The sequence below is a fragment of the Nelusetta ayraudi genome, unplaced genomic scaffold, assembly GCF_046127955.1.
Source record: "Nelusetta ayraudi isolate G7.1 ecotype Tasmania unplaced genomic scaffold, CSIRO-AGI_Nayr_v1 ptg000008l, whole genome shotgun sequence".
NCBI classification, from domain to species: domain Eukaryota; kingdom Metazoa; phylum Chordata; class Actinopteri; order Tetraodontiformes; family Monacanthidae; genus Nelusetta; species Nelusetta ayraudi.
In genome coordinates this window covers 4,877,984-4,904,285 of record NW_027466058.1, presented here as the reverse complement: position 1 = coordinate 4,904,285, position 26,302 = coordinate 4,877,984, and the positions used below count along the sequence as shown (strand labels likewise).

The 26,302-nt window shown below is 48.0% G+C and overlaps 1 protein-coding gene across 6 annotated transcripts in view; it reads left to right on the top strand.

Annotated features, from left to right (window-relative positions):
* Window positions 1–26,302, top strand: part of macrod2 (mono-ADP ribosylhydrolase 2) — a 418,233-nt gene that overhangs the window by 367,914 nt on the left and 24,017 nt on the right. For 4 of the 6 annotated variants that reach the window (XM_076018902.1, XM_076018901.1, XM_076018900.1 and 1 more), the window contains exons 9-12: window positions 9,408–9,486; window positions 19,351–19,392; window positions 24,671–24,709; window positions 25,210–25,254. In XM_076018902.1, coding sequence (XP_075875017.1) covers window positions 9,408–9,486; window positions 19,351–19,392; window positions 24,671–24,709; window positions 25,210–25,254 — 205 coding nt within the window. The remainder of the gene's footprint in view (window positions 1–9,407; window positions 9,487–19,350; window positions 19,393–24,670; window positions 24,710–25,209; window positions 25,255–26,302) is intronic. The other 2 variants (XM_076018905.1, XM_076018906.1) reach the window with 1 other exon arrangement.

Here is a 26,302-nt window from a genome sequence, read left to right as displayed (position 1 = left end):
ACAGTATTGAGCCATGTGGGTTTAGTCCACCTTACGTGTGTTATTGGGACATGCATCACAATAAATATCCTGACTGGGGTTATCTCGACCTCTCCCCCGGCAACTCGCCACAGTTTCCAGCGGTTTTACTGCCCGTTCTTCTGGTTAAGAGATGATTAATTTCAGCTGAGCTTTCACAACAACACACGAGAACATTTCCCCGAAGCGTATCTGACATCCAACCTGAGTGTAGTACAAGATTTCATTCGTGATTTCATTTCAAACTCTTACTTACGACAATTACAGGACTCTCAGGTAACTCAGGCCTTCCACTCTCCCACACACACACACACACACTCGCACACATATCTCTCCATCTCATCAGCAGAGGTTGCTGTAGGCCACTGGCCGTCCAGAGGTCAGATCATTACCGATGCAGCCATGGATCACAGACACGGCCCTCGTATTAGCCCTTCCTTCATAATTCCCCTTTGACCTCGGCCGCAGCTGCACCACCTCTCATCTTTATGATTAGAAAATGGCCCAATCCCTCACGCAGGCATTATCCCCCATAGACCCCGGCACATGCATTCCATCATTGTAATTATTTGGCCGTCCATATTAATTGACACATTTGTCAGTGGAGTCTCAGGCGCCATTGGTCGCGTGCGAGGGGAGGGGGGGGGGGAAAGATGGCGCTCCACGGTGAACCCTTGAATCCCTTTAGATCCTTAACGCCGCTCACTAGATCTTCCAAATTGCTCGCAAGTCTCTGTTGTTGAGGGAGGATTTTCATCACTGTCATTGGCTATGTACTGTTAAACGCTTGGTTGCAGTCTGCTGATCCCCGTTACTGTTCCTGCGGGAGGATATTGACAGTTTCTCTCTGCGCGGGTTGGTTGAGCAGGCTCACAGAGGTGCGAGAGCCACTTAAGGATCTTTTCAGCTCTCGACTCTGTTCCCGCTGTCGGCAACAAAAACAAAAAAAAAAGAAACTTGGTGGGGAATTTCAAATCCACATCGGCAACAACCCGCTCCCGTTTTCTGAGAGATTGAATATAAAAATAATACAAAGTGGAATACAAGGGATGAATTGTGAGGGTTGTTTTTTGTTCCCGCTGAAATGGTATCTGTCTCCTTTTTTAATCAGATAGCGCTTCTGCTGCTGGCAGCAGCAGCAGCTGGCAGGAGCTGCTCAACACTATGAAAGTCAAATGCTGTCTTTTTCACTTCAGGCAAACAATTTTTGAGAATGCGAGCTAAAACGCTAGACTTCTGCGTTCCGTTTTCTTTTTTGTCCTTTACTTTATTTTTTTGTTGGCGTGTTGTGCCGCTCGGCTCCGAAGCCGAACAGTACGTGGGGAAATGTTTGTTTGCCTCTCGCTGTGTAAAAACTGGAAGGCACGTGCCACATTTGTCGAATTAACATACAAATTGCTGCCATATTATCTTGTGGGTTTGCTCCAAATCTGGCAAGCGGCGCACTTCCTGTCAAAGTACATCTTTTTGTGTCTTCAAACGGCTTCAGAGACGCACGCCGTCGATGTCTTGCACTGATTAAAGCGCCGGGCTCGCTCACCGGGACGTCGGCCTCTTTATTTAGCCGCACCGTGCTGAGCGCTCGCGCATAATTGTGCGCATAAGCGTTTTGGCCCGAATCTCTCGTCTGTTTAGCCGCGCCGGGCGGACTTTATTGATGACCCCGCTGCCGTTGTCGCGGCGCGGACGAGGATCCGGTGTCTGTGGCTTCCCGGAGGACAATTTAGACCTCAGCACTATTTTGCAGAGTTGCGGACGTAACGACGCGGAGAGCGCCATGTCAGCCGGGCTTCTCCTTTGATGTATGGATGGAGGCATTTTGTTCAAAGGGGTAACCTTTTCAGGGCACTTCTTTTGAAATGATAATTCACCGGCTCGCCGCGGGTGGAGCCGCTGCGCTCTCCTCCTTCTTCTTTTTTTCTCTCCCGTCAGACGAGGGTCAATCAGAGTCAAACGCGGGAGGCGCTCGGAGCTCCACCCGGGGAAGCTGCGCCCAGTTTGCTGGCAGCCTCCACTGCCGCCGCCGCCGCCGCCGCCGTCAGCCTTCAGCGTAATCCTCCCCGCTAGCGAAAGGAAAGTCTTGAGGGATGTCTGGGCGAGGAGCGGCAGTCAAGTCGTGTTGCTGTCACGGAGTTGTTGCGGGCTGTGCCGCGTGTCCGAGCTAGCTTCCGAGACGCTGGCAAAGTTTTTCTTCAGTTTTTGCTAGCGGAGCGAAGGACAGGCCGCAGGTGTGCGTAATTACAGCAGCTTTGACGGCCCCTGGATTACGCTCCGCCTGCCTCCGAGCGAACTCTCCATCCAATCCGGTGGATAAAAAAGGAGGCCAGCGCTTCCTCGCGATGCTCTCTGATGATGCGGTTAGTAGAGCGTCGGCGCAGCTGTCCGGGTTGGAGGTATTTTAGTCCCGGGAATAACTCGCCGGGAATTCTTCGATCTCCGTTATTCCGAGAAGCCTCGGAAAACAAATAAAAGCGACGCAAACAAATGCGTTTGGCTCGCGCTGCACGTCTGGGTGGCGCGCGCGTGATATGGGTTCATTATGGCGAGTCGTGATGGTGATGGATCGGTGTCCTACTGTGGGTACTTATCACCAGGCGCGTGTCAGGGTCCGCCCGCTGCGACCTTGAACACTGGGGGGAGGGAGGAAGAGCCGAAGTTTATCAGCAAATATTAATGTTGCGCATTAGTCTCCTGTCACCGTCGTCCATCCGGCCACCCGGGGGCGACGAAGAGGCAGCGGCCGGACTCGCAGACGTCAACAGACGTCCCCGAGGGGCTTGTTTTGGGGTTTTTTTTGCGCACCAGCTGGAGCAGACATGCCTGGGCAAGCGGTCGCTGTTATTGTCCCTGACAGGATCAGGACGGAAATGCGAGTAGCATAAGAGCGCGCGGGCGCGTCGTTGCCTGCGCGTCAGATCCTGCTGGCAGAGCCCCCAATTTAATTATGGGCATGGGTGGCCAGCTATGACAGCTCATCTGTTAGCCAGCCAGTTGGAGTCTGGGCTGCAACCTCACCAGAACGGCGAGCCGGAGATCGCGCTCAAAATTACAAATCACATGCAGTAGTTCATGAGACGGTTTTTCTCTCGTTCGGTCACAAAATGCAAACACGTTACACGAGCCGGGGTTGCGTGGCTGGTATTTTCATTTTAATTAGTCCCATCTTATCATACATTCAGCACTCGGTTACAACGAGCAGCCGCTGGTTTGCGAGATGATTAACGTGAGTGAGCAAGGTTTGGGCGAGATAATTGAAATGGGATGGTTAACCTTTGTCCTCAAGTGTTTTATGTTGCGGCGGCAGCATTTGGTTTTTTCGTGAATGCGGCCGCTCCGAGTAAAAACATCAGCCCCGTCATTGACAAGTCAGCCCAGCAGCCTTAAAAATTGTATTTGTGCAAAGGGATTCTCAGATTTAATTAGTGAGTGTGTCAAAATGCATTTTCTGATTTAAACAGCCTTTCCTGTAATTTAATTCTCCAGGAAATAATTTAATCCTCCTCAACGTTGAGTTTATTAAAGTGAACTGCTGCTGAGTTTTCTTGTTTTTTTGTTTTTTTTAAATCCCGTCACGCTCGGCGGGCACCGGGTCAAGGCTGCTACACCTTCCTGCTCCTTATTGTAAAGAACGTGTTTCCATCAAGGGTCCCAATCCCTCCCTATATCCAGCCTGGGGAGGACGTCGTATTGTGCTCACCTTTTGGCAAAGGTCCTCCAATCAGGGATGAGTAATGACTAGACGTGCTGGCGTGCCACGATCCCACCCTTTCTAATTAGTCTTCCATTAACTTTTCCAACCTTGGCAGCTACGGGGTGCACACTTAACAAAGACACACACACACACACACACACACACACACACACACACACACACTTCATTACAAGATCATAACAGCGTGCTTGTTTGACAAAGTGAAGTCTTAAGTGCTTCTTTTTTTTTTTACTATTTATGTAAATACCTCTTTGATGGAAATTGGAAGACTATTTTGTGTTGCAATTACTAATGCTCACAATTCAAATGGTTTTCAGGAAAATTAGTGAATTCATGACGTTAATGAATACAATTTCACACAATCGCTTTTCATCTCTTTGGTGGAATTTATGAAAAATATGAAAGCTAAAATGCGATTATACCATGAAAGCTGGGTATTTTGGTGGAAGCATTTAACTGTGATGAATCTGATATTTTGACAAAATATTTTGACAAAAGCCAACAACAGCAAAAATGTCAATTTCAATTGGTCACGTGACCTTTTTCCTTGGGCGTCACAGACCACTTTTCAATACGAGCTGTCAGCAAGCCAGAGCACTGAGCGGTGCTTTCATGATTCACGGCCTCCTTGTGCTTGTGATTTCAATGACCTTGTTAAAAAAGTGATTGAGAGAAGAAAATAGCATGGTATGCTATAAACACTCTGTCAGACATTATAGCGCGCTTTAGGGGGAACTCATTCCATTCAGTTTCATTTGAAAGCTGCATATCCCTGACCCTTTGCCAGACGTTTGTGTTCACGTGTCACCGGATTCAATCCCTGCAAAGAAACGACTGCGTCACATGTGTCTGACCCGAGTGACTCTTTTCTCTTTCACTCAGAGGACGCGGCGCGCATGAATTCCAATAGCTATTTCAGTGTTGCCTTGCCATACTAGAGTACGCACAGTAGGTTTAGGGTTGTGTCAGGGCAGCGAATGATGAAGGTTTTTTTAATACACCACCACCAAAGGGGCACAAAGTCATTTAATGCAGGCGTTAAGTTATTATCCTGCTCCATAACATGCAGAATTCCCCGGATTGTCCTTAAGAATGGTGGGTTATAGATTCCATATTTCCCACCTTCCCTCAATACCGAAAGGCTGCTTTCACAGCAAATCCTGACCTGGAAACCTTCCCGTTCGTCATTTTCATCGACGCTCCCTATCGGTCCAGCCGTGGAGATGCGTCAACAGCTGGGCCTGAAAGTCAACCCTGCTGGAGTTGTTGAACCTGCCTCACGGTGCAGCACTTCACAATGCCACACCAACCCCGCCACGCTGAGCAACACGACTTAACACCGCACAGCGGCTCCAGTTGTCTTTCCAGTTTGTGCAGAGACGTCCCGTCCCCGCGGAGTCCCCCGCTGCACTTCTGTCTGGCATTTTGAGCGCTTCCAAAATATTTCTTTCCATTTCTTTTTCAAACCTTTCGCTCGATCTACTAGAGTTACCCGGGATGCTCCACAGATTGCAACCCCTAAATTGCTGCTGGCATGCAATTTAATATGTCAAATGATATGTTTCATCAGGCTGTTACATTGACATGTGGTTTGAGGTTTGATTCATGTTTTTTTTTTTGAATGGGAAAGAAAATATTTCCAATATTTATGGCACCTTCCTGGTAGACTGCTGAGTAATGTATGAGTGCATGTAGGAGACAGACTGCCTCCGGTGGAATCTGCGAGAACATGCTGTTTGAGGTTCATTCCAATTGAATTTGCCCGGATAAACAAAAAAAAAAGGAGGATCGGCCTCTGTTGTATTTGATTTATCTCGCATTGTAAAGATGCCAAGACTGACAGTCTGCATTTGGATACTGTGGGATGAATTCCAATACTCTGCGCCTCTACTTCTTCATTTTTTTTGATTTGGCATCCTCGTCGGGCCGATATCTGTCAAAGACGGCGCAATGTGTTTCTTATCTGTAGCATTAAACAGCTTGGCTTAGCTCTCTGCGAAATGTCGACACAGAGCAACAGAAACACAAAAAGTGATGCTAATGATATGTACAGCCCCTTAAAAAGAAGAGGCCTGTAAGATGTTATAACATGATCTAAAGGGATGCTTTCTTTTTTCTTTTCTTTTTTTTTATTGTGTGCAAGCTCACATCAAAACGGAGACTATTTATTTGCAAGGTCCTAATAATCCAGTGAAACCATCACTGTTGCTGTTAGACATAAAAACCACACTTGTAAAAAATATACCACAGGAGTGCTTTTTGTGATAACGGATTCTGAATTGTCAGGGCTTTCATTAAGCAGGTTCAGCATCGGTGGTGTTATGCTGATTATCATCACAGGCACGATGCGGTTGCAGGCGCTGGCCTGCGAAGAGCCGAAGACGGAACGACATCCGGTTTGACAGCACGAGCTCAGATATGATGTTGCTTTTATAAAACAGTGTGGCACACTGGGGGCTAGCAGACATCGGCAAATAAAGAGGGATTATGGGAGATTAATACAAAAAGAGCTTCTTCTTCTCCTTCTTCTTCTCCTCCTCTGGGCCACCTCCTCTAACCCTGTCCTCTGCATCCTCTTCTCTCACAACAACTAACTCCATGTCTGCCTGTCACCAAATCCACAAATCTCTTTGCTCTTCCTCTGGGCCTCCTGCCTGCCAGTTCCAACCTCAGCCTGCTTCAACTGATACAGCCGCAACACCCTTTGTGTCTCCAAAAATAGATCACAGCGTTTTCCTTTCCACTGATTTTTTTTTTTCCCCCATTTAATTTTTATCACAGGACTCCTCCTTTATTTAGCTCCTTTTTGGACTCCGCGTTAGTTTTCATTCCGAAGTTGGGAGCAGTGGTGTAGTTTTGGCTGCCTACCGTGTCTCCGGGCGATCTGATCACTAAGGCTGAACACAGCGAACCGCACGCCTCATTTTGCGTGAATAAGTGATTGGAACGCCCGTCAGGTGGAGTGTTACCGCGACAAAGAGTTTGAAGACCCGCAGCTGTTATTGTTCACTTCAGTGCTCGTGGGTTGCCTCTCATCCAATCAAAAATGCTTTGGTCAGAAGTAGCTGTTGTGCGGATTGACCCGCATGTGAAACAACCTAATGGCTAATTGTGAAAATGGGGAGGAGAGCCAGCGAGCACCTGCTAACAATGACAAGCGCGTTTGAATCCCTCTCAGCGACAGACTCTGAAGTGCTGCCAGTTCCGTGCTCTCCACTTCACTGCCTGAGTTCACAACGTCTCTTCAACATGGACACACAAAACTCAAAACGTTCTCCTTTTTCTATTTGCCAGACCTCAGTGTATATATTATATTACATGTCTCTTTGTGACCATATAGAAATATGAGAACAAAAAAAAAGATACGTCTCTCTCTTGACGACAAGAAAAAAAGTGGCTCTTGCCAGACAGTTAATTAGATGAGTAGGTTGAGGAGAGAGTGTTCCTATTGTACTTCCCTCTGGTGGTGTTTACCGCAAAAAAAAAAAAAGGGGGTGAGTGCTCTTTAATTTCATTGTGAGCTGCATTACAATGACAACAAAAGGCGATTCTGCAAAAGAAAAAAGAGTGATGCAAAACGGCGGCGAGCGTCCATTCACACCCTGGAGTGGAAGGGCTGCCGTCAGGTGCAGCAGTGTTCGGCCTTGCCAGCTTGTTTTTGCCAAAAAAAAAATGTTTTACTTGCCCTTTGCTCCCACACGTGTGCATGAAAACGCACTGGGAAAAGACAAAGACGCATGCAAGCGTGGCTTTTTTTTTCCTGAAAAAGAAGCAGATGTGTGAGTGTTTTTTTTTTTTTTGGGGGGGGGGTTCATACGGGATGCCTGGACGGAGTGGATACATCAGTTCCAGTTGTGCTCTACAGCAGGGTGAAAACGAAAAGAAAAAAAAATCCGGAAAAATCAAAGAGCTATTCCTGTTCCTATCAGGCAAACAAAACACACACACGGCTGATATAATCGACGTCAGCGGCGTCTCTGCGTGCGTCCACATGTGTGCGCCGCCAGTGCCTGTGTGTCTTTCGGCGCATGAATACTTGATTTATCCAGTTTCGCAGCGTGCCGTCGGTTAAGGAATTGAGCTCCGAGAAAGACTAATGGAAATTCCTGGGGAGCTGCCGTCCCGTGGCCTTCCAGCGCCCGGCGGTACGCCGAGCTATCTGGGTGTATTATCGCTTTATTCACAATCTGTTTGTCAGCCAGCCGGCGACTTCAAAGGCAACTTTGGCTTTCTTCCGTCTCTCTTTGTCGGCGAGGGGGGGCGGAGGCCGAGAGGTTAAGAGGCTGAGTCTACATTTTATGAACAAAGCCCCCCCCCCAATCCCCCTGACATCCAGCAAAATAATATGTTGCCATCATGGCTGCGGCGCCTAACATTTACTCCAAAGTCGGGGATCATAAACTATTAATGGGCGTCGAGTCTGTCGGAGCCACCGGAAGCCTGGTCTCTTCTTTAAATGAGGCGGCGGCCGGAGGAAAAACCTTCCTGGAGCCGCCGAGCTCCTTTCACTCGCACGCAACTCTTTACTTTTTCAAAGGTAGAAGGTGAATAGCCGCCATTATGGCTGTTGTGTAAAATTGCCGTCATTCAGACGGGCGATTATACGCCGCCGCCGGCGCATAATGCCACGGCTATGACTGACGCCTGCCTGCTCATCGGAGCCCCTGCACCCACCCTCCACCGCGTGGAGAATGTGGAAGTCGAATGAAAAGATGACCTTCTCCTCCGCCGCGATCTGTTTGGCGGCCTCGTGATTTGGTCGGCAGGCAGAGGAGGCAACTTTCGCGCTAGCCGCCCTGATTCCGAATCGATCTGTATTGTTGTTTTGCTGGTTAAATAACCACCACGGGCAGAGGGGAGGCACTTCCGGCATTCGATCTATTCCCTCCCCCGAGGAACGCCACGGGCGTGATGAGTTGCGGCAAAGTTTGAAGTCATCGCTCTCAATAGAAAAAAAAATGTCCCGCCGAGCTTTTGCGGAAGAGCCGCGCGCCATCCATCACGCCATTAAGGTTATGATGTGCAAAGAGCCTTGAAATGTCACCAGTTTTTCCCCTTCGTCTAATTGTATCGAGTATTTTTCAGGCGGACCGCGGAGGACGACAGATCTTTTTCTTGTCTGTTTTCACGGCGGCTGGGAACCAAATTCTTTTTTTTCCCCGAAAAATTCGCTCGCGCGCACGACTCGCGCCTAGCTTTGACGCCGCCTGTGTCTGCGTCGCCATCGACTGAACCCAATGTGTCGTGACCGCGCGGCCATAAAAACAGAAATCCAAGACAAAACTGATTGTCTTGCGGCGATGTCGGCCGTTTGCTTTTTCAATATTTAATTAGGACTTTATGAGCGGGAGAGAAGAACCTCTTGCAGTTTCAATTTTCGACGAGCGTCTTCACCATCACTCACGGTAACCGTCGCGCTCCACCGCGCCGAGGCGAGACGCTGGACTCGCATTCAATAACGCTTATTCTGAAGCAATGTGCTGTAATAGTCCCAAAAAGATGCCCGAGGCGTCCGGAGGGGCCTCCCGGTGGTCTCGACTGTGATGATAACTCGCCGCGGTTCTTAACGACTGTCCTCCGCTGACGCTCGTCTCCGATGCCACATCTCGACCCGTCCGCTCGAATTCACGCCGACTCTCCTCACGCTTTCCTCCCTCTGCTTTTTCTCTCCACGCAGATCACCCGCGTCATTTTCTGCGTCTTCCTCGAGACCGACTTCGTCATCTACAAGAAGAAAATGTCGGTCATGTTTCAAGGTAGGTGGGTGGGTGTGTGTGTGTGTGTGTGTGTGTGTTTACCGCCGACTGACCCAACTGCATCATCATTTATCCTGTATCTTTACATTTCATCTATTGGCCATTGATTTTTTTTTTTTCCTCCATCCCATTCGATCTCGCTAATGGATTGTTGAATGATTAATATGCAGCGTGATTTCAAGGTCTCCACTCAAAGATTTTTTGCCGACTATGTGGTTTTACCACCTACCTAATCGACCATCTGTGCAGAACCCGTGCAGCTTTTGCCAGTGTGTGTACAGCATGGAACATCTGCAAAGACGAGATACCTTGGGGTTTTTTTGTGGGGGGAGAGCTAATAACAAGGACGAGTCAGACTTGGAAGACAGCAAAAAATGATGAAATAAGGCCGTCGCCACTCGGGAGATTAAACTCGGGCTGACAGCTGAGTGTTGGATTTTCTTTTGTTATTAATGGATTTTTTCCAGATGATCGGAGTTGTTAACATTTTTGACAGCTTAAAAAGAAAAAAAGGAGCAGGCTGATATTTTCCAAAAGCGTTAATATTCTGATGAGGCTTTAATGTCAGACTTGATTGACTGTAATAATGGCCCTTCTCACTAAATGCCTCCCGCAGGAAGTAAAAAATTCAGGGATGCATAGCAACCGCTGATTGTTCTTGGTTACTCCTCCCGGTTTTGATGGAAGTAAACAAACATCCATTACGCGCCGTCTCCCCCTCACTCCCTCTCTGTCCTTTCAATTCCCTTTCCTCTTTCAAGCCTTCATATTTTTCTCCTCCTATTTTTTTCCTCTTTTTTTTTTTTTTTTTTCATTTCGGGGGGCCAGGAGCAGTCACCGGCTCTGATTGGGGCTCCACGGAGGATTGCGCTTAATAGCTGGGGAGCTGAAAGAGGCAGGCGGGCTTCACCAGCCTGGCATTACCTCCCTTTCACCTCGCTCCTCGCTCCTCCCCACCTCCCCCGGTGGAATAGCGGCTCTCAGGCCTTCGTCTCGCCGCTCCCTGACGGAGCCGTGTTTTGTCCCCCCCCCCCCGAGCTCCCGTCATCTGTCCCACTGCCTGCCCGGGCTCCTCGCTGAAAGATTACATTCTGGGGACAGACCTTAATTACGTCGCCGGGCCCCTACGCAACCCAGCGGCCGCCTCGTTATATTAGCGCCGCGAGACGGGGATCTGGAAGCTGTTGCTCTCCGGTTGTCGATCTCGCCGCTTCCGAGCAACGTCGCTGGATAAATACCTTCGCCAGCAACCTGAGCACGCTTGGCGCTGTTTGCGTCACGAAGAATGATCATTAGAGTCTTTAAAAAAAAAAAAAGAAAATACAGACAGAAAAAGTTTAGCACGGTGAGCTCGCTGGCCGCTAATGAGCGAACCAGGGGTCAGCTTTGGATGAAATATTAATGTAGATGCAGGAATGATGCGAGTTTTACCTCAGATGTGCCTCTGCTGTCAGATACCTTTGATATCCAGAGAGTGCAAATTTGATCACAGGCTAATTTACTAATAAATCTGACATTTGCAGTCGGGGTCACTGCCAGCAATTTCCTGCTGGTATGGAACAGAAAATCCTTTTAGGCCCAAACAGCTTTTTCTTCTTTTTTTTTTTTCTTCTCAGTACTACCACACTTTCCCTCCCCCCACCGAAAAAAAAAATGTTCCACTCAGAGAAAACACAAAGATAACATGATTGCCAACCGCTGTGATTACCGATGAGACGTTTTACGTCAAGGTGCTGAATTTGAATCATTTATTCAGGAGGTGCTGCACCGGCGCACGTGGGTGTGTGTGTGTGTGTGTATTTTTTTTTTTTCTTAAATGTCGGTTTTCTGAAACACGCTTTAAAGGGAGAAACGCTGATTGGCGTGATTGCGCCACGTTAGGCAAAGCGTCGCCCCGTCACGTCAAAAGCCTCGTATTTAGCCGCCCGCGCCCGGGAAGCTGCGGCGAGGAGGAGGCGGCGGTAGCGGCGGCTGGGAATTAGCTCGGCAGGTGTGCTCCGCCGCTTTCAGAACATCCCCATCATCCCCGCCGGCGGAGGCAGACGGGCAGGTAGATCACACGGTATCTGGCTGAAAGGGGCTCCGGATCTCTCCTCACCCTGGCACCCTCGCTGCTCCGTCTCTCCCTTTCACCACCCCAGCTGCTGCTCCGCATTCCAACTCTCCTCTCTCTCCCTCTCGCTCGCCCGTCCCACTTGCGGCTTCCCTTGTTTTCACGCCTAAGTGCCCGATGCTTCATCTGTCCACTCGCACATATTCTTTTGTCGCTACGCGCGAGGACGCCTCCTCCATTATGCAAAGGGGGGGGGGGCGCCTCCACCTCCTCTTCCATCAGCGAGCCATAACGGAGCTGTTCTGAAGAGTATCCCTCATTTCTTCTTCGACTACCTTCAATGTGTGCGCGCGCGTGCCTTTGTGTCGGGATGCTCTTTGACATCAGTTTCAACCGTTTCTCCAGCTGAGGCTGCGCACAATAGATTTTTTTTTCCGGCATTATTGAAGTCCCACTATTCTCATTTTTCATCCTATGGCTGTGTTTCTCATACTGGAGCAATCTGTCAAGTGACAATGACTGGAGCAGGAACGTGTAAACAGGCCATTTGCATACAGGAAATTGCTTTATTACAATGTGCATTTCCCACAAGCTGTCACTATGAGGGAGCCAAGAGACGGTTTCATCTCCGAAGAAGAGGAAGGAGGCTAAAAAAAAAAAAAAAAGGAAGAAGTCGTAGCTCTTTTTCTGGCAGATTCCAAGCCACACCTGTATGCAGACACGACAGCCACGATACAAAAATACATGCATGAGAAGCAGGAAGCTGCAGCCAGCGTAATAAAAGAAATGACTGCGGATCTTTTTTATTTTGCTGCGGGATTTTACGCGCCCGTTCGCCGGTGCTGAAGAGCCAACGCTTAATGAGTAATGATTGCCGAGTTCTCACAAAAGTCTTTTTATACACTGCGGCTCCGGCTGAAGGAGCACTTCAGTTGTTGAGACGTTGTTGTCAAGAGGCCTCTTAAAGCACACACAAATAGTAAAGTACACACAACGCGGGGGGAAAAAAAGGTCTTATAACAGTAACTTTAGTGTTGCGAGAAAATATCTCAGCAACTCTGAGTCATTATGTTTGCATATTTCTGACATTATTATGCTTGGGATCACACAGCTAGATGAAGCCTTGAGAGCGTAAATACACAGCGCACTTCATTATTTCAGGTTTAAGGTTATTTACATCTTGGATTTGACTCTCTGAGCGCTATTCTTGTGCACGCAACTCTACTCAGAGCTCGACTGACGTGCTCTGATTATTACGTCTAATCAATTTTTGAGTCAGGATGTCGAAAATGCAACACGCGAGAGATTGTGGAGGGTGGCGGGATCTTTTTGCACGGCTTGTAGCTAAGCTGACCAATCGGATTGCACTTTATTTCTCCAGACCTGAAGCTAAGACGACAATAAGACATACGTGCCACCATGTATGCACTTATTGTGTTCTTTTGGTTACAGTTTGCTTTATTACCACTGGATGCAACTGGGCCTTATAAAGACCAGCATTTCAGTCCGGCTAATACACAAACAATGGGGTAAATCAGAATCATCCCATCCCCAAAGTCATCTCATTGGTTAGTTTATACTCAGTTTATATCAAAGGCAGCGTCAAAGTCCTGCAAAGATCCAGCAACGATCTCCATTTGTATTTTGTAGTTTTACGTCCAGCTCTATTTTGTTTGTTTTGTCTTTTTTTGTTTTTTTTAGAGCTAGATTAAATATAGCCATTAATTGATTCACCTTCAAAGAATAATCAATGTGATTAAGCACGTGGCATGACTCGTTAGGCTGAGGGAATGCTTCATAGATCATGATTGACCACATGCTCGCCTTGGCACTCATTATTTGTGAGCGTGGAAGCAGTCAGGCAGCTGTGGTTGTAGAGAGTAAAAGCATGTTGAAATTGATTCTGGGTACACTCCACCACTAATATGATGCGGGTGGCTGCCCACAAGCTGGGCTCCGTCTCGTCTTTCCCTCAATCAGACACAGTGCTGACAATATTAACGCGACCTGCAGAAGTGCACGGGGCCGCCGCATCCCGGCCAAGCCGCTCGGCCGACTCTCCAATCGACGCTTTATTTACATGGCCCTTAATACACTCTCAATTTTTACCCGGCCACGCGTCCAAATATCCAAAATGGGAGTATTCCATTTAAACCTTTCACCGCGCCGGGAAAATAAAAGCTGTGCAATCCACAGGCCTCTATCGCACATATGTAATTTGCGGCCAGGGAATGGGAACCCCGCTAGGGGTGAAAATGAAGTTTGTGTTGGTTCTGCGAGGCTATCGCTTAGGGCTGAGAATTGGAGAAACCATAGTGATGGGATTTCCAGAAAGCACAGAGTACTAGTCAGCTTTAGCAGAAATAAGGGTTCATCATTTCTTCAGCTGTGCCCGAGTTTGTGCATAAAAATCTCAGCCATGGAGAAAATGTATGAATTTCCCAGCACTGGGTTGGTGCCTTTACAAGAGATGGATCTTTTAGAGGGTTCAAAACATGTTTGGCTGTTATACAGTTTTAACCTCGCCATCCATCCATGCAACTCTGTGGAAAAAAGATTAGCCACAAGATGGAAAGTGGGAATGGATACCCAGACGGACTGCTTGAGGGAGCAGCCGGCAAATAAGCAGCAGTAATTGCATATAAAGAGACTGTTTTTAATTGTTTCATCATAGTTGTTAGATTAAGATCATTAACACATTTAGGAAGATTTCTTTGCTTTAGATTATCTTGAAATCTGTATTTACATTCACTTTACAAGGTATAATGTTCAGTTGCTTTTTTAACACAAATAGCTAGTCAGCCATCACATTGCAGAAACTCTGTGCTTTTAGACATGTTCACGTGGTGCACATGTCTAAAACGTGGTGAAGGAACAGTAACTCAAAAAATTGCATTTTCAGTATTTATATCTTTAAGCAATCTCTTAGCAGCATCTCTCGGGCTCACAAAGAATAGTACCAATAAAGGGGAGTACTCATTGCTTGGTGGAGAAAGCATTGTTGATGTCAGAGGTCAGAACGTGCAGACTGGTGAGAGACCAAAGAAGAAACTCCTGAAGTCAGTGGTTCTGCAGAATAGCATCTCTGAACACACAACACTTACAGCCTTGGAGCATATAGAACCATATAGAGCCAATTGAAATCCTCCATTTGCATTGAGCAGTAGGAATTCTTGTTTTACATGAGCCAATAGGGAGACTCAATTTATACTAGCCAACAGGAAGCCTCAATTTGTACAAGCCAATAGGAAGGGTAAATTTTCACTGACTAATTTTGTACTGACTAAAATTGCCCGTGTGGGGAAATGAGGCCTTGTTCTGTGCTGACCAATAGGAAGCCTCGTTTTGTGCTAACCAATAGGAAGCCTCGTTTTGTGCTAACCAAGAGGAAGCCTCGTTTTATAGGCGCCAATAGCCGTGTGTGTGTGTGTGTGTGTGTGTGTGTGTGTGTATGTGTGTGTGTGTGTATGTGTGTGTGTGTGTGTGTTATGTATCCGTTTCAAGCAATGTGTCTCAAATGAAGTGGCCAGTGTGAGTTTCTATTGTTTTCAAAGTTCATTTAGCTGCTCGGTCGAGAAAATAAAATAGCCTCCGCTAGCTCCCAACAGCTGAGTGGAGCCCGGCCCACCATTTCTCCTTCTCTTGCGCCACCGTCACGGCGGAGCGTCCGCCCTCTGTTTGGCCCGTGCGGGGTCCGATCAATGCGCCGAACCTTTCAAAATTCCGAGTTTCACGAGAGAAAAAGTCTGCCAGCGGGACCGCGGGGAGCGCTCGCGTTCTGCCATCCTGCAGAACAAATTACAACAGGCTTTCATCAAAGCGAGCGCTCGCCTCTGCTTGTTAACTGCGACTCGCTCATTGCACCAGTCGCACGCTCGCATGCGATGTGACCTGCGACTCGCGCCGCCGTCTATTCAAATGGACATTAAAGCGGCGGCGCATAAAGGGGAGGGGGAGGCCGTGGTAGTGGTGGTGGTGGTGGTGGTGGGACGGGGAGCGGCTCAAAAGATTTCCCAGGCACACAAGGGAGCGCATGTTGTGTGTTTGTATGATGGAAGCTGTGAGCAAGCATCCCGCACTTCTTCATCATAACAGCATCTGACGCCTTCGTCTCATCCCCCGCTGTGCAGCGCAACTCATCCACCTAAAAGAAGTTCAAGTTCACTTACTCCATCTGGTGTGATGGGGTAGAAAGTAAAAAAGATGGAAGAAAGAAGTGAGAATCAAAGGGATTTTTTCGTCTTTTTTTTTCTCTCCAGGCACACAGTTGTCTCCCTGAGTCTGCCGTGCCGTGTAATTTAAAGAAACGGGAGGATATTTTTTTTTCCCCCGTTCCTGTTGAGCCTAGCCCGTGTGGCTTTAATTGAAAAGGAATGTCTGACGAATGTGACCTCCCTCCCCGAAATCGCCGCCAACACACACCGTAATTTGGTGTAATAACTTGCGAGATCCAAGGCCGTCTGGTGGGAGGAATTAAGGGAGGCTGTGAACACTTTCCGAGAGGGCCTGAGCGTGGCAGCTGGTGTCGAAGGAGGCGACGAACAGCCGGCGTTTGGGAAGTGATTGGGCATAGGTGGCGCGTAGCTCGGGTTTCAACTGCATTGTGTGACCGAAAGGTTTTAGCTCGCGATGAGAGGATCGATATTAAAATATAGATTTTTCTGATGATCCGTTACTAGACTTTTTTTTTGCTTACGCTCTGAAATCGACTCTCAAATCAAAATATTTATACTTTTGATTCTTCAGTCATTTGTCGGTAATGTGTAACACTAACAGGAATAAAGTGGGAAGTCGCTAAATTATCAAGATCTTGTCAAAATGATACGAAGACGATGGGAACTACTTTTTCTTCTGCCTGGCTAAGTGTGTAATGCTTAAGAACTAACTGTGGCATGCTGGGCACAGTGCCTGGGGCGAGAAAATGTGCTAACAGCTGTTAAAATTGTTCAAATAAATAAAAATAGTTGTGAAATAAGTGACAAAATAAATAGAAAAGCAATTGATCATTCAAAATGGATTGCATAGACTAGGTGTCATTAAATTATACAGAGCAATTGCAATAAAACAGCCATGGTGATGCAACTTCAATTTGAGTGACTTAGTATTCTAAAAGTATTTGTATACCTTTAGTGTAGGGTATTTGTACAGACTATACATAGTTGAATCTAAATAAGATTCCGACAGCAGAGTAGTCCCATCATTTGTTTGTCCCCGTGATTTTGTACTTTACTTTACTCATTAGGTATCTGCACAAAGTATCGGTATTGGATCAGTATCACCGATACCAGCCTGAATTTTTCTTTCTAATCGGATTGGAAAGAAAATCAGTGGCATTGATCATCACTAGTTTTAGCCTGATTGCCTGGACGGTTCAAGTGGGATTGAAATGCATCAAAACACGCAGTGCAGCGACGTCGCTGTCAAACTGTAAAGTTGGAATAAATCTCCCCATTGTACGTCATTGTACGAGAAATATCACGCTTTGACACGCTCCTCCTCCCTCCAACCAGACAATGACATGGAGGTTACAGGGGGAGCAGCCGCAGGGAGGTGAGTGACAGAATATTTCATGGTTGCCTTTTCACCTTAACACCTCCATTAAAGCACACTGTGGCTGAGTGAGTGGCGTAGCTCCCCTACATGACAGCGACTCACCGGGTTTTATGCAGCGGGAGAAATTGAATGTTTACCCGTCTGGTGACAAGTTGAATCCCGGGACTGACACACTCGCGGTTAAAAAATACTCGGTGTCAGGTGCATTACATTACAAGAGCTTATTTCCGCCGCTAATTCCCCAACACCGTTCCTATTCATCCGGCTTACGGACATAATGCCTTTAGACCACTGAGAGCCAGTTTAAAAAAAATAAATAAAAAAAGAAGGGAGAGTGGAAGAGAAGCTCCTTGGCGCGCCGGACGATAGCATGAAAACGCAACTGTCAGTGCATAATGCTTTTATCGGCGCAGCATCTTGGCACGCGGCCTGAAACTCCCAGATACTGCTTATCGGGATCAACTATTGACATTTGTCTGTGGGCTGACGTCCTGAATAAGCAATGGCTCAAACGGAAAACCTCCTGTGAATGTGTGCATTGTTTGAGTAGCAGGTACAGTGGCGGAGCGGCTAGCGCATAGCTGGACAAAGAGCTAATTTTTGGTTTGTCCATTTGTTTGTTTGGTTGTTTCTTTTGTTTTTCCTTTTAAAGGCCCGGATGGCAATATTTCAAAGGAACGCCATGAATTGAAATGTGTTATTCCAGTCCATGTGTATGTAGTTTTTCATGTTCGTGGTTAGATAAGGCAACTACCAAATTTTTTGAACAGTCAACCTTTAAATTTACTGGTTAAGAGGCATCCATATTCAGCCTCATAGCTGCTTTAAGAAAGATGCGCGATCAAGTGAGTCATCAGAAAACATGAATCAGCATCAATGTTGTTTGCAACGTGTTTGTGTCTGACCGTGAGACGCCTGTAGATGCCTTTCACGTCCACTTGCCGGCAACCATGATAAAACCCCTGGTCCGTGCTAGTTGTTTTCAGTTTCCCTCCTTTGTCTTCTTCTGGGGCTTTTGAAGGGCAGCTAGCAACAGTTGCTTCCTGATTTCATCACAACTCAAGGAAGCCGGCCCGTTATAGAACCCGCAGTAAATTAAGGCCGATGCTTTTTTTTTGCTTTTTTTTTTTTTTTTTTTGGAAAGTTGGTGAGATGGCCTGAATGAGATTCGGGGAGGTGAAATCCGAGCTGCGCGGCTGCTGTAACAAAGGCGGCAAATGGTTGAAAGACCCCGACGGTTCCTAAAGCGAACTGCCGCGTCTTTGGCTGCGGTTTCTGCCCAGCGATACGTCATGCGTCTCGCTCGAGCGCGCAGTTCACCCAGAAGGTGGGTGTTGCGGTCTGAGAGTGGGGGGGGACTGTTTCGATTACAGCTGACCCAGAACCCAGGGTGCTATCAAAATGTTTCTCCTCTCAAAGTCAACCCCCCGTGATTTACCAATTACACGCATCTGTGTTTTCAATGAAACTCCATTTTGGGCTCGACATAAAAAGGCCTCTTTTATACACCGCGCTATAAAATGTGGTATTCCACTGTAACAATGTGCACATGACAGCGGGCTCATAAAGACTTGGCTGAGAGGAAGCACATTTGACGTTTTGTCCTGTTTTCAGCACCCGAGCAGACGCGTCGACTGTGGTTTGGGTTGTTCACCAGCTATTTTACACCGCGTACTGTATAATAACGCAGCGCCAGACCGTATCACGCCAACTGAAATAACCCTCGATAATTCTTTCCTCTGTTGTATTGTCATGCCAGCCCTGCCCCCGGTCTGGCTCTGTGGTTTTTTTTTTGGTTTTTTTTTCGTTCTTTCTTTTTTTTTTTCCCCCAATGTTTTTGATGGGCTACTGTGCCGGTGCCAAGGAACAGCCTTTTATTCTGCTCCATCAGCCAGAGTTTGAATCAGCGCAGGCTGGAGCTCATTCAAAGGTTCCAACAAACTGCTATTCTCACATGGAATAACGCTTTTGTCCCGCAACGGGCTCTAGAGTTGTTCTCAAAGCCTCGCGTCGGTCCCCCCTGCTCTCCCTCTAGGGTAATTTGGGCAGGTATAAATCCTGACCGGAATAAGAGCCTTGTCTCGGGCTTTGTGCCACTCGGCGGCCAAGTCGGGATAATCACCGCTAGTTTGCCAACGTTTTTGCCACTCGCGCCGTCACCCACCTCGCAGCTGAAATTCACAAGTACGGCGGGGAAGTGTTGCTGCTCCTGCATGTTTGAAACATCTATTACCTTTTGTTTTGTTCTGTCTTTGCAGACGGCGCAGCGCCGAAGGAAGAGATCGAGGACGGCGACAGAGGTGCGTTTTTAAAAAGATGTTGTTCTTGAGAGCAGCACTTTTTAGTGGCGGAGGAAACATAACGTATCGATTTGTTTTTGTATCGGGTTTTTTTTTTTTTTCCTCCCACATTGAAGTAATGGAGTGCGTTTTCGGTCACTAATCCTTTGCTCCCTGGTGTCAAAGTCCCTCTTCGGGGAAATGAATATGAGATGAAGCTGGCTCTTCTTTAAACGAATGTTTTCTTAGAGGCAAACTTGTTTAAGGAGCCATTATCTGGCTATTCTGCAGTTTCAGCCCCTTTGGATGTGTAATATTGAAACAGTTATAGGCTTCCCCCAATACGATGGACCAAAGATAATTAGATTCTTCCACTGGAGGGTGTTAGCAGGCAATTAAAATCCTACACCATCCATTTGTCTTCAAGCTTTAAGGTTGCGGGGTATTTTTGAAGATAGCGGCCGCGGATGTTTTCTTTGGGAGGGGAGAGAGAGAGAGAAAAAAAAAAAAACGGATCCTCTCTCCGATAGCGCGAGGCGAGGCGAGATAGCGCAGCCACTTGAAGGGCGTCGATACGTTTGGCGTTGCCGAACAAAAGCGCAAGCGAGACGTTTGCTCCGCGCCATACCTTGCCGTAATCCACAGCAAGTAATTCAATATGATTCACAAATTCAATCACCGGCATTAGGAGGGCATAAGTATTTTGTAATAATCTTTATAAATCCTAATTTATCAGGCCCGCCAGCTTAATAGTAACTAATCCATTCACAAAAGGGCCTGGCACAGCTCTCTAGCATGGGAACGCTCAGTCCTTGAGACAACCTCTCTCACAGGAAGGGAATGGAACAATTTTTCTTCTGTTTTTTTTCTTCTTTTTTTTGCGCCGCCGCCGTCGTTCTAAAGGTTAGATGTGGTTCATTTTCGGCGCAAAGGAGGGATTAATCATAGGAAACACTCAGATGTCAAGATGGCTGCGAGAGCAGGCAGGCAGGCAGGCAGGCAGGCAGGCAGGCAGGCAGGCAGGCAGCCGAGAGCCTCCAACCCTCTCTGTGAGCCTGTGAGCTGCTGCGTGGTCTCCGCGTCCTGCGGTGGGGAAGTCGAGTCACCTGCGCCGTGCAGTCGATAAGTGCAGCACTTTTTCAGAATAAATTACCCGCTGCATCTTGTCGCCAGAGTGTGTCTATCAATATGTTTTAGCGTGATCTATCACCCCACTCAGTGGATTCACCCCGCTCGCCGTCTCCGGGGGTCAGGCACGAGGGGCTTTTAGCCGCGCCGCCGATGAAAGGAAAACATTAAAGGCTCTCTCCACTGTTTTTCCATGATAAATACGGCGGTTTGGCGGAGCGGAGGTAATTACAGGGCCCCGCACAGCCGCTGTTGTCGGAGCGCGGCGAAGTGTTGTCTTTAGCCTCGGCAGAGCTAAAGAATAGCCGAACGGATACAATACAGCTGATGAGCAATTATCAGCAAGCATATCACCTGAGATTTTAAACACTGAAGTTCATTAATTGATTATGTGGTTTTTCGGTTTTGGGTTGTTTTTTTTTGTCAGGGGGGCTGTGTCTCAAATTGCACACTTCTGAACTAATTAGTTAATATTGTATGTATGTATGTATATATCAATGTGTAAAATGCCATCACAGTGCAACTACGTGGAATTTACAGGGTTTTTTTTTTTCATCTCAGCTTTATAAATAATCAGGCCCATCGTGACTTTTTCCCCATTCCTACCCATTAGCCACATTCTGGCTTCACCATTTTGCCGAGATCAAAACATGCGGCGAGGAACCATGACCACTTCACACGTTGTGTGCAAACGCCACATAGGTGGCAGTGGCAAAAAGTGGGGCACAAGCTATCAATAGCAACGCTCCCAGTTGCAATTTCAAAACAGGCATGAACGTTCTAGTGCAGTTCTAGTGTTTGGTTTGTGCGTAACAAGCTGTTGTCTTTATCGCCGTGTATCATGTATCATCGTGTGTGTGATCAGTGCAAATCGCGGCGCTGCAGCGCTAACCTATTAAGATTAATGCGGCGAACAATGCACAAGCAAAGAGAGGTGTGGCTCGGACCTCCAGCATTTGTTTCACTCCGATATTTTCTCATTTCCAGTCAATTCCCCCTTTTTTGCATCTGCCTTCTTTATGCGAAACAAGTGTCTACACTGCAGCGACTGTAAGACCAGCACGACAGGGCAGCTGTTCAGATATGATAAGCAGCATATCAACTCCTCTTCAAAAGAGACCAACACACAATCCCTCGTCGACTACAAATAACCCCAGAAGTGTATTTGCGGAAAAAAAAGGGTCACAGATTAACGTGCGCGTGCGTGCGTGCGTGCGTGCGTGTGTGTGTGTGTGTGTGTGAGAGAGAGAGAGAAGGCGATGAGCGACGCTGTGATGTAATCCACATGAAACAGAAGCACAGCATGCAAATGCTGGCAGCCACAGAAGACAGAGACGGGAGGAGCGGGCGGGAGAGGCTGAGCCGAGGGCTCGGAGCCGAGCCCCGGCGCGAGAGGTCCTGGGCGGCGCGGAGCGCAGCCTCTGTAGGGCGCACCTGACCTGGCCAGCCACCCACCGCTGTCTAGTATTTGATATCAGATAGGTATTAGGGAGATTAGCGGATGTCACGGGGCACGGTAAGATGCGAACCTCCGGCCAGGCATCGATTCCTTGGCCGGGGCTCCGTTTGCCCGGCGTGCTGAGAGAAGAGCAGAGGAGGAAAAGAGGGAGATGGTGAGAGACGGCGGGAGGGCACGGCCTAATAACACCGCGTGCAGACAGACGGGAAGCCTCAGAGTTGGTGATGGGGGTGGCGATCCCCCTCCTCCCCCCGATCGTGGGGCAAACCCTACTTCCAACGCACGCACACACATGTATTCTGGATGCGAAAGGTCTTAGAATAACAGCTGTTGGCATTTTACACTTGTCTCCTGAATTTTTCAAGCCTTTCTTGTTTTTTGTCTAATCTTTTCTTCCACCCATCCCCGCTGCAAAGACAGCGGGAGAGGAAGCCGCGTGCACGTGTTCGCGTGGGAGTGTGTGTGTGTGTGTGTGCGTGCACACGCGCACTCGTTAACTTGCTCACGTTTCTGTCTGCAAGTGGGACACGCAAACAGACACACACACACACACCAGTGGTTGCATGTCGGCATCTGAATTGTTCATGCCGCAGTGATAGTGTACCCCTTCATCTCCTGTTAAATAAATCATTAAGGTGTGTATTTGTGCGTGTGAGACGCAAACATTTCTGAAAAACACACACACACACACACACACACACACACACACACGCGCGCATGCATACACACCATGGTGCTCTTTTGCTCATTCAGCACGGGAGTGAGGAAGAGCCCGCAATGGCCTTTTAGTCAGTGTGTCTCTCAAAGTGGAATTTGTGGGTGGAGTGATACCGCGAGGCGTTAGGCACGGGGTGGGGACTCGGGCTGGAGCCCCTCTGTGTGAAGTGTGTCACGCTCCAGACTCACCGGCAAGGCAGACAGTAGGAGTCGGGAGCTCGGGACGATGCCGTGGCAATGCTGCCCCCTGCTGTCTGCCGCTGGCGACCCCCGCCTGTCGACTTTGAGGCGAGGAAGTGCTCTAATTGCACTTAACGCGGTAACCATCGTAAATCACATCTGCCCTACATGGGATCTGTTGCTGTCTGATTTCTTCGTTTGCGTGCACGTGTGTGTTTCGCTTCACAATTTGTCCCTCAGCGTCCCTCACCGCAAATTGAATACCGTTCCATCCAATAAGCCAAATACAAATGATCAAATAACGGCGGGAGGAAATTACATCCAGCCATTTGTCGTGTGTGATAAATTGTCGTTCGGGGCCACTCCGGACACACGCAGCAGAGAGTGCGCGCTTCCCAAACGAGACGCAAGGAATATGAAGGGGGTGGGGGGGTGGACCCTTTAGGGTGCCGGAGGATTCGTCCTAACCCGGCTCCTCTCAAATCAAGCATTCTCTCCAGCCTCTCGGGGCCCCGCAGCTCCATCGCAAAACGCCAGTTATGATTAGCAGAAAGGATTGCCATCTCTGGGGTGTCACCAGCGTTTGGCGTGATGGACGGGGGCCCACTTGAGACAAACACGCAGCACTGGTAGAGCTGGCCTTTTCCCCGTTTAATAGAGGCTGGCGTTTTTATTGTTCCGAGTGCAGGACAAAATTGCGCGGATATGAAAAAATGGTTTCTCTCTGCAGCTTGTTGCAAAAAAAGCAATTATGGAAGCGGCACAATAGCTATTGTCGAGCATGTTCTCTTATTGGTGTCATGGCTTTCATTTGCTCAATTTGTCCCAAATGTCAGTGGCTTGCGTGCATGTGTGTGTGTGTATGTATTAGAATGTGTGACAGCCACCAAACAAGGTAACAACAGAGTTTCGGAAATGCTCCTCAGTTGATGAAAGTTGCTCGCGTCGCTGCTAAAAACCTCCTTTTCACCCATTAGGGGAAAAAAATGGCTCGCGGGTTGTCGGGTAGATTCTGCTTTTATGCGACACCTGCGTGCTTGCAATAATGTGCGCATTGTGTGCGTCTCCAGTAACATGGGTGCAAAACAAAAGACACGCCCGAAGCTTGATGCGCTCTTATTAATTGTAAAGGTCATAAACGCTCCATCAGTTTCATTTTGTCGCCTGTTTTGTTTTCTGAGTAACATTGTGGTGTTCGAGTGAAAACCCCCCATTATCATAATGAAGCAGATAGTGCTTGGGAGATTAAATCCAAACTAGGATGTAATTGGTATAGTTGGATCGTTGATTGCTGGGCTTGTTTAGTTGCTATGGCAACTTGGCTAAACGCTCAGCTACCTACTGCAACATTTAACAATTTCACTTTATCTCCACTAACAACTGACTATAAATAACATGAATAAACAGCATGCGGTTGTCTCGGCATCTTCTCAATCGTAGTTTTTTTTCCCCCATCAACATGTCGATAAGGTCATAGTGTGTGAATGTTGTGCCTTGGCTAATGTACGAAATGAGAATCAGCCACTTGCTTATGTGTATTTATAAGACATTAAACAAGTGCATATTCATGCACCATCAGCCTGCTGGAGTTTCATGCTTGGCTCTCGGCCCTCCGCCAACAACAGAGTTTTATCAGAATAATGTTAAACTGTTGGGATTTCTACAGCCTGCACTCGCTGCCAGTGTTCCAAATGCTCCAATTTGGAACACTGGACAAAAGAACAAAACCAACACAAAAACAATGCTGAGATGCCATTTGCCATCTGATGCTACTCTAAGCCATTCGGTGACAGTTTCTCTTTCTTCTCTCTCCAGACAAAGAAGAAACCGGCGACGAGGACGAGGGTGATGAAGGTAACGTCTCTCTCACTGGCCATTCATTCGCCTTTTCAGAGATTTTATTTTCCAGCTCGGCCGGAGCCTCTTGTTGCCGAACTCCGTATTCCCTCCAGTTCAGCCTCTTCCCCGCCGACACTCCAGCAAATAAAGTTTCCTTATCACAGACTTCCCCCGAACAAAGAACCCCGTCAATTATGTATGGCTTTAGAAGTGACATTCTCTTCCCCTCCTTTTTTTTATACTTTTTTTCCCCCCGTCTCTTAATTTATGCACGTCTTTGTGGCTCCAATGCTCTCATGCTGCAGCGAAAGAGACAAAGTCGCACAAAGGCGTGGAAATGAAAAGGCTGCTCGAGGTGATAGGGAACGCCAAGTTGCTCGCGCTGCAGGCTTGAGCACCGAGCACAATGTTGTTGTTTTGTTTGTTTTTTGTTTTGTTTTTTGTTTTTTTTGAGGGGGGGGGGTTTCTGTTGTTGGCTCTTTTAACTCTCCCTCTCTCCGACCTTCTGCTTCTAGATGCTGCAGGAAACAAAGACGTGGAGATGGAGAGTCAGAACCCAGGTACGGTCGCAGCGGCCCTGGCAGCCTGGGACGGAGGGAGCTGGAGTGCACGTTGTTCTTGGCGAGAAGCGCACATCGATCCCGCCTTCCGGAGGGGCCGGGGTAGCGCAAGCAGCGACCGACTGACAGCGACGCGTGCGCGTGCGGCCTGTTTCACCCTAGTGGAGTTTGATCAAAGATCCGCAGTGATCAGTCTCGTTAGCGGCGGAAGAATAAAAGTAGCGCTGAGCTGTCATCCGGCTCACGCTGGCACCCCCCCGAAGACCCCGACGTGCTCGGCGCTGACAGCGAGAGCGTGGAGTGAATTGAGAGAGGCCGCGTGCACTTGTGCGCGTCACAAAGCCGCAACCATCAACTTTTGAGCTAAAACCATTCCTCTTCTTCTTCTCCTCCTTCTTTTTTTAATATCATCTGCGCGGCTGGTGTATAATTAAGATTCCGCATTTGCATACCGGCGGCGCCTCGCCTCGCCTCGCCGCCGCTGCTCTGTTTTTGTTTTATTCAAATCTCATCCCATTGACAAAGACTTGACAGATAGACTCTCGGAACGTGAAATTCCGTGGATGTTCAGTGAGAGAGTTACGGTTAAATCATCCCCATCCCAGGGATTCCGTCCAAGGCCAGGAGATGTGAAATTGCTTTCACGCGAGGGGGGGGGAGGGGGAGGGGGAGGTACGGAGGAAAGAAGGAGCCTCCTCTCCTAGTTTGAAGCAACACCTGCGGGCTCATTCAGCCCAAAACACTGCCGTTGCATACGTGCCTCCGTGTGTCTGTGTGCGTGTTGTTTGCATATGAAGCCTGCAGACCGCAGATCAATATGTTGCTTATTAATGTGGCTTTTGTTCCCTTTTTTCTGAAATCTAACCTTTGTGCGCGGCTCCTTATTGGCATGTTTATTTTCCCCGAGTGCCCTGTTCCATCACCGTGGTTTTCATCTCAAAGCATCACCGTCTCCTCCCCGTGTAGCTGTCTGCTCCGACTTCTCTCCAGTCAGCCTCCGTGACAGATGTGCAGAATGTCAGAAATAATGACATCTGAGCTTTGTGTT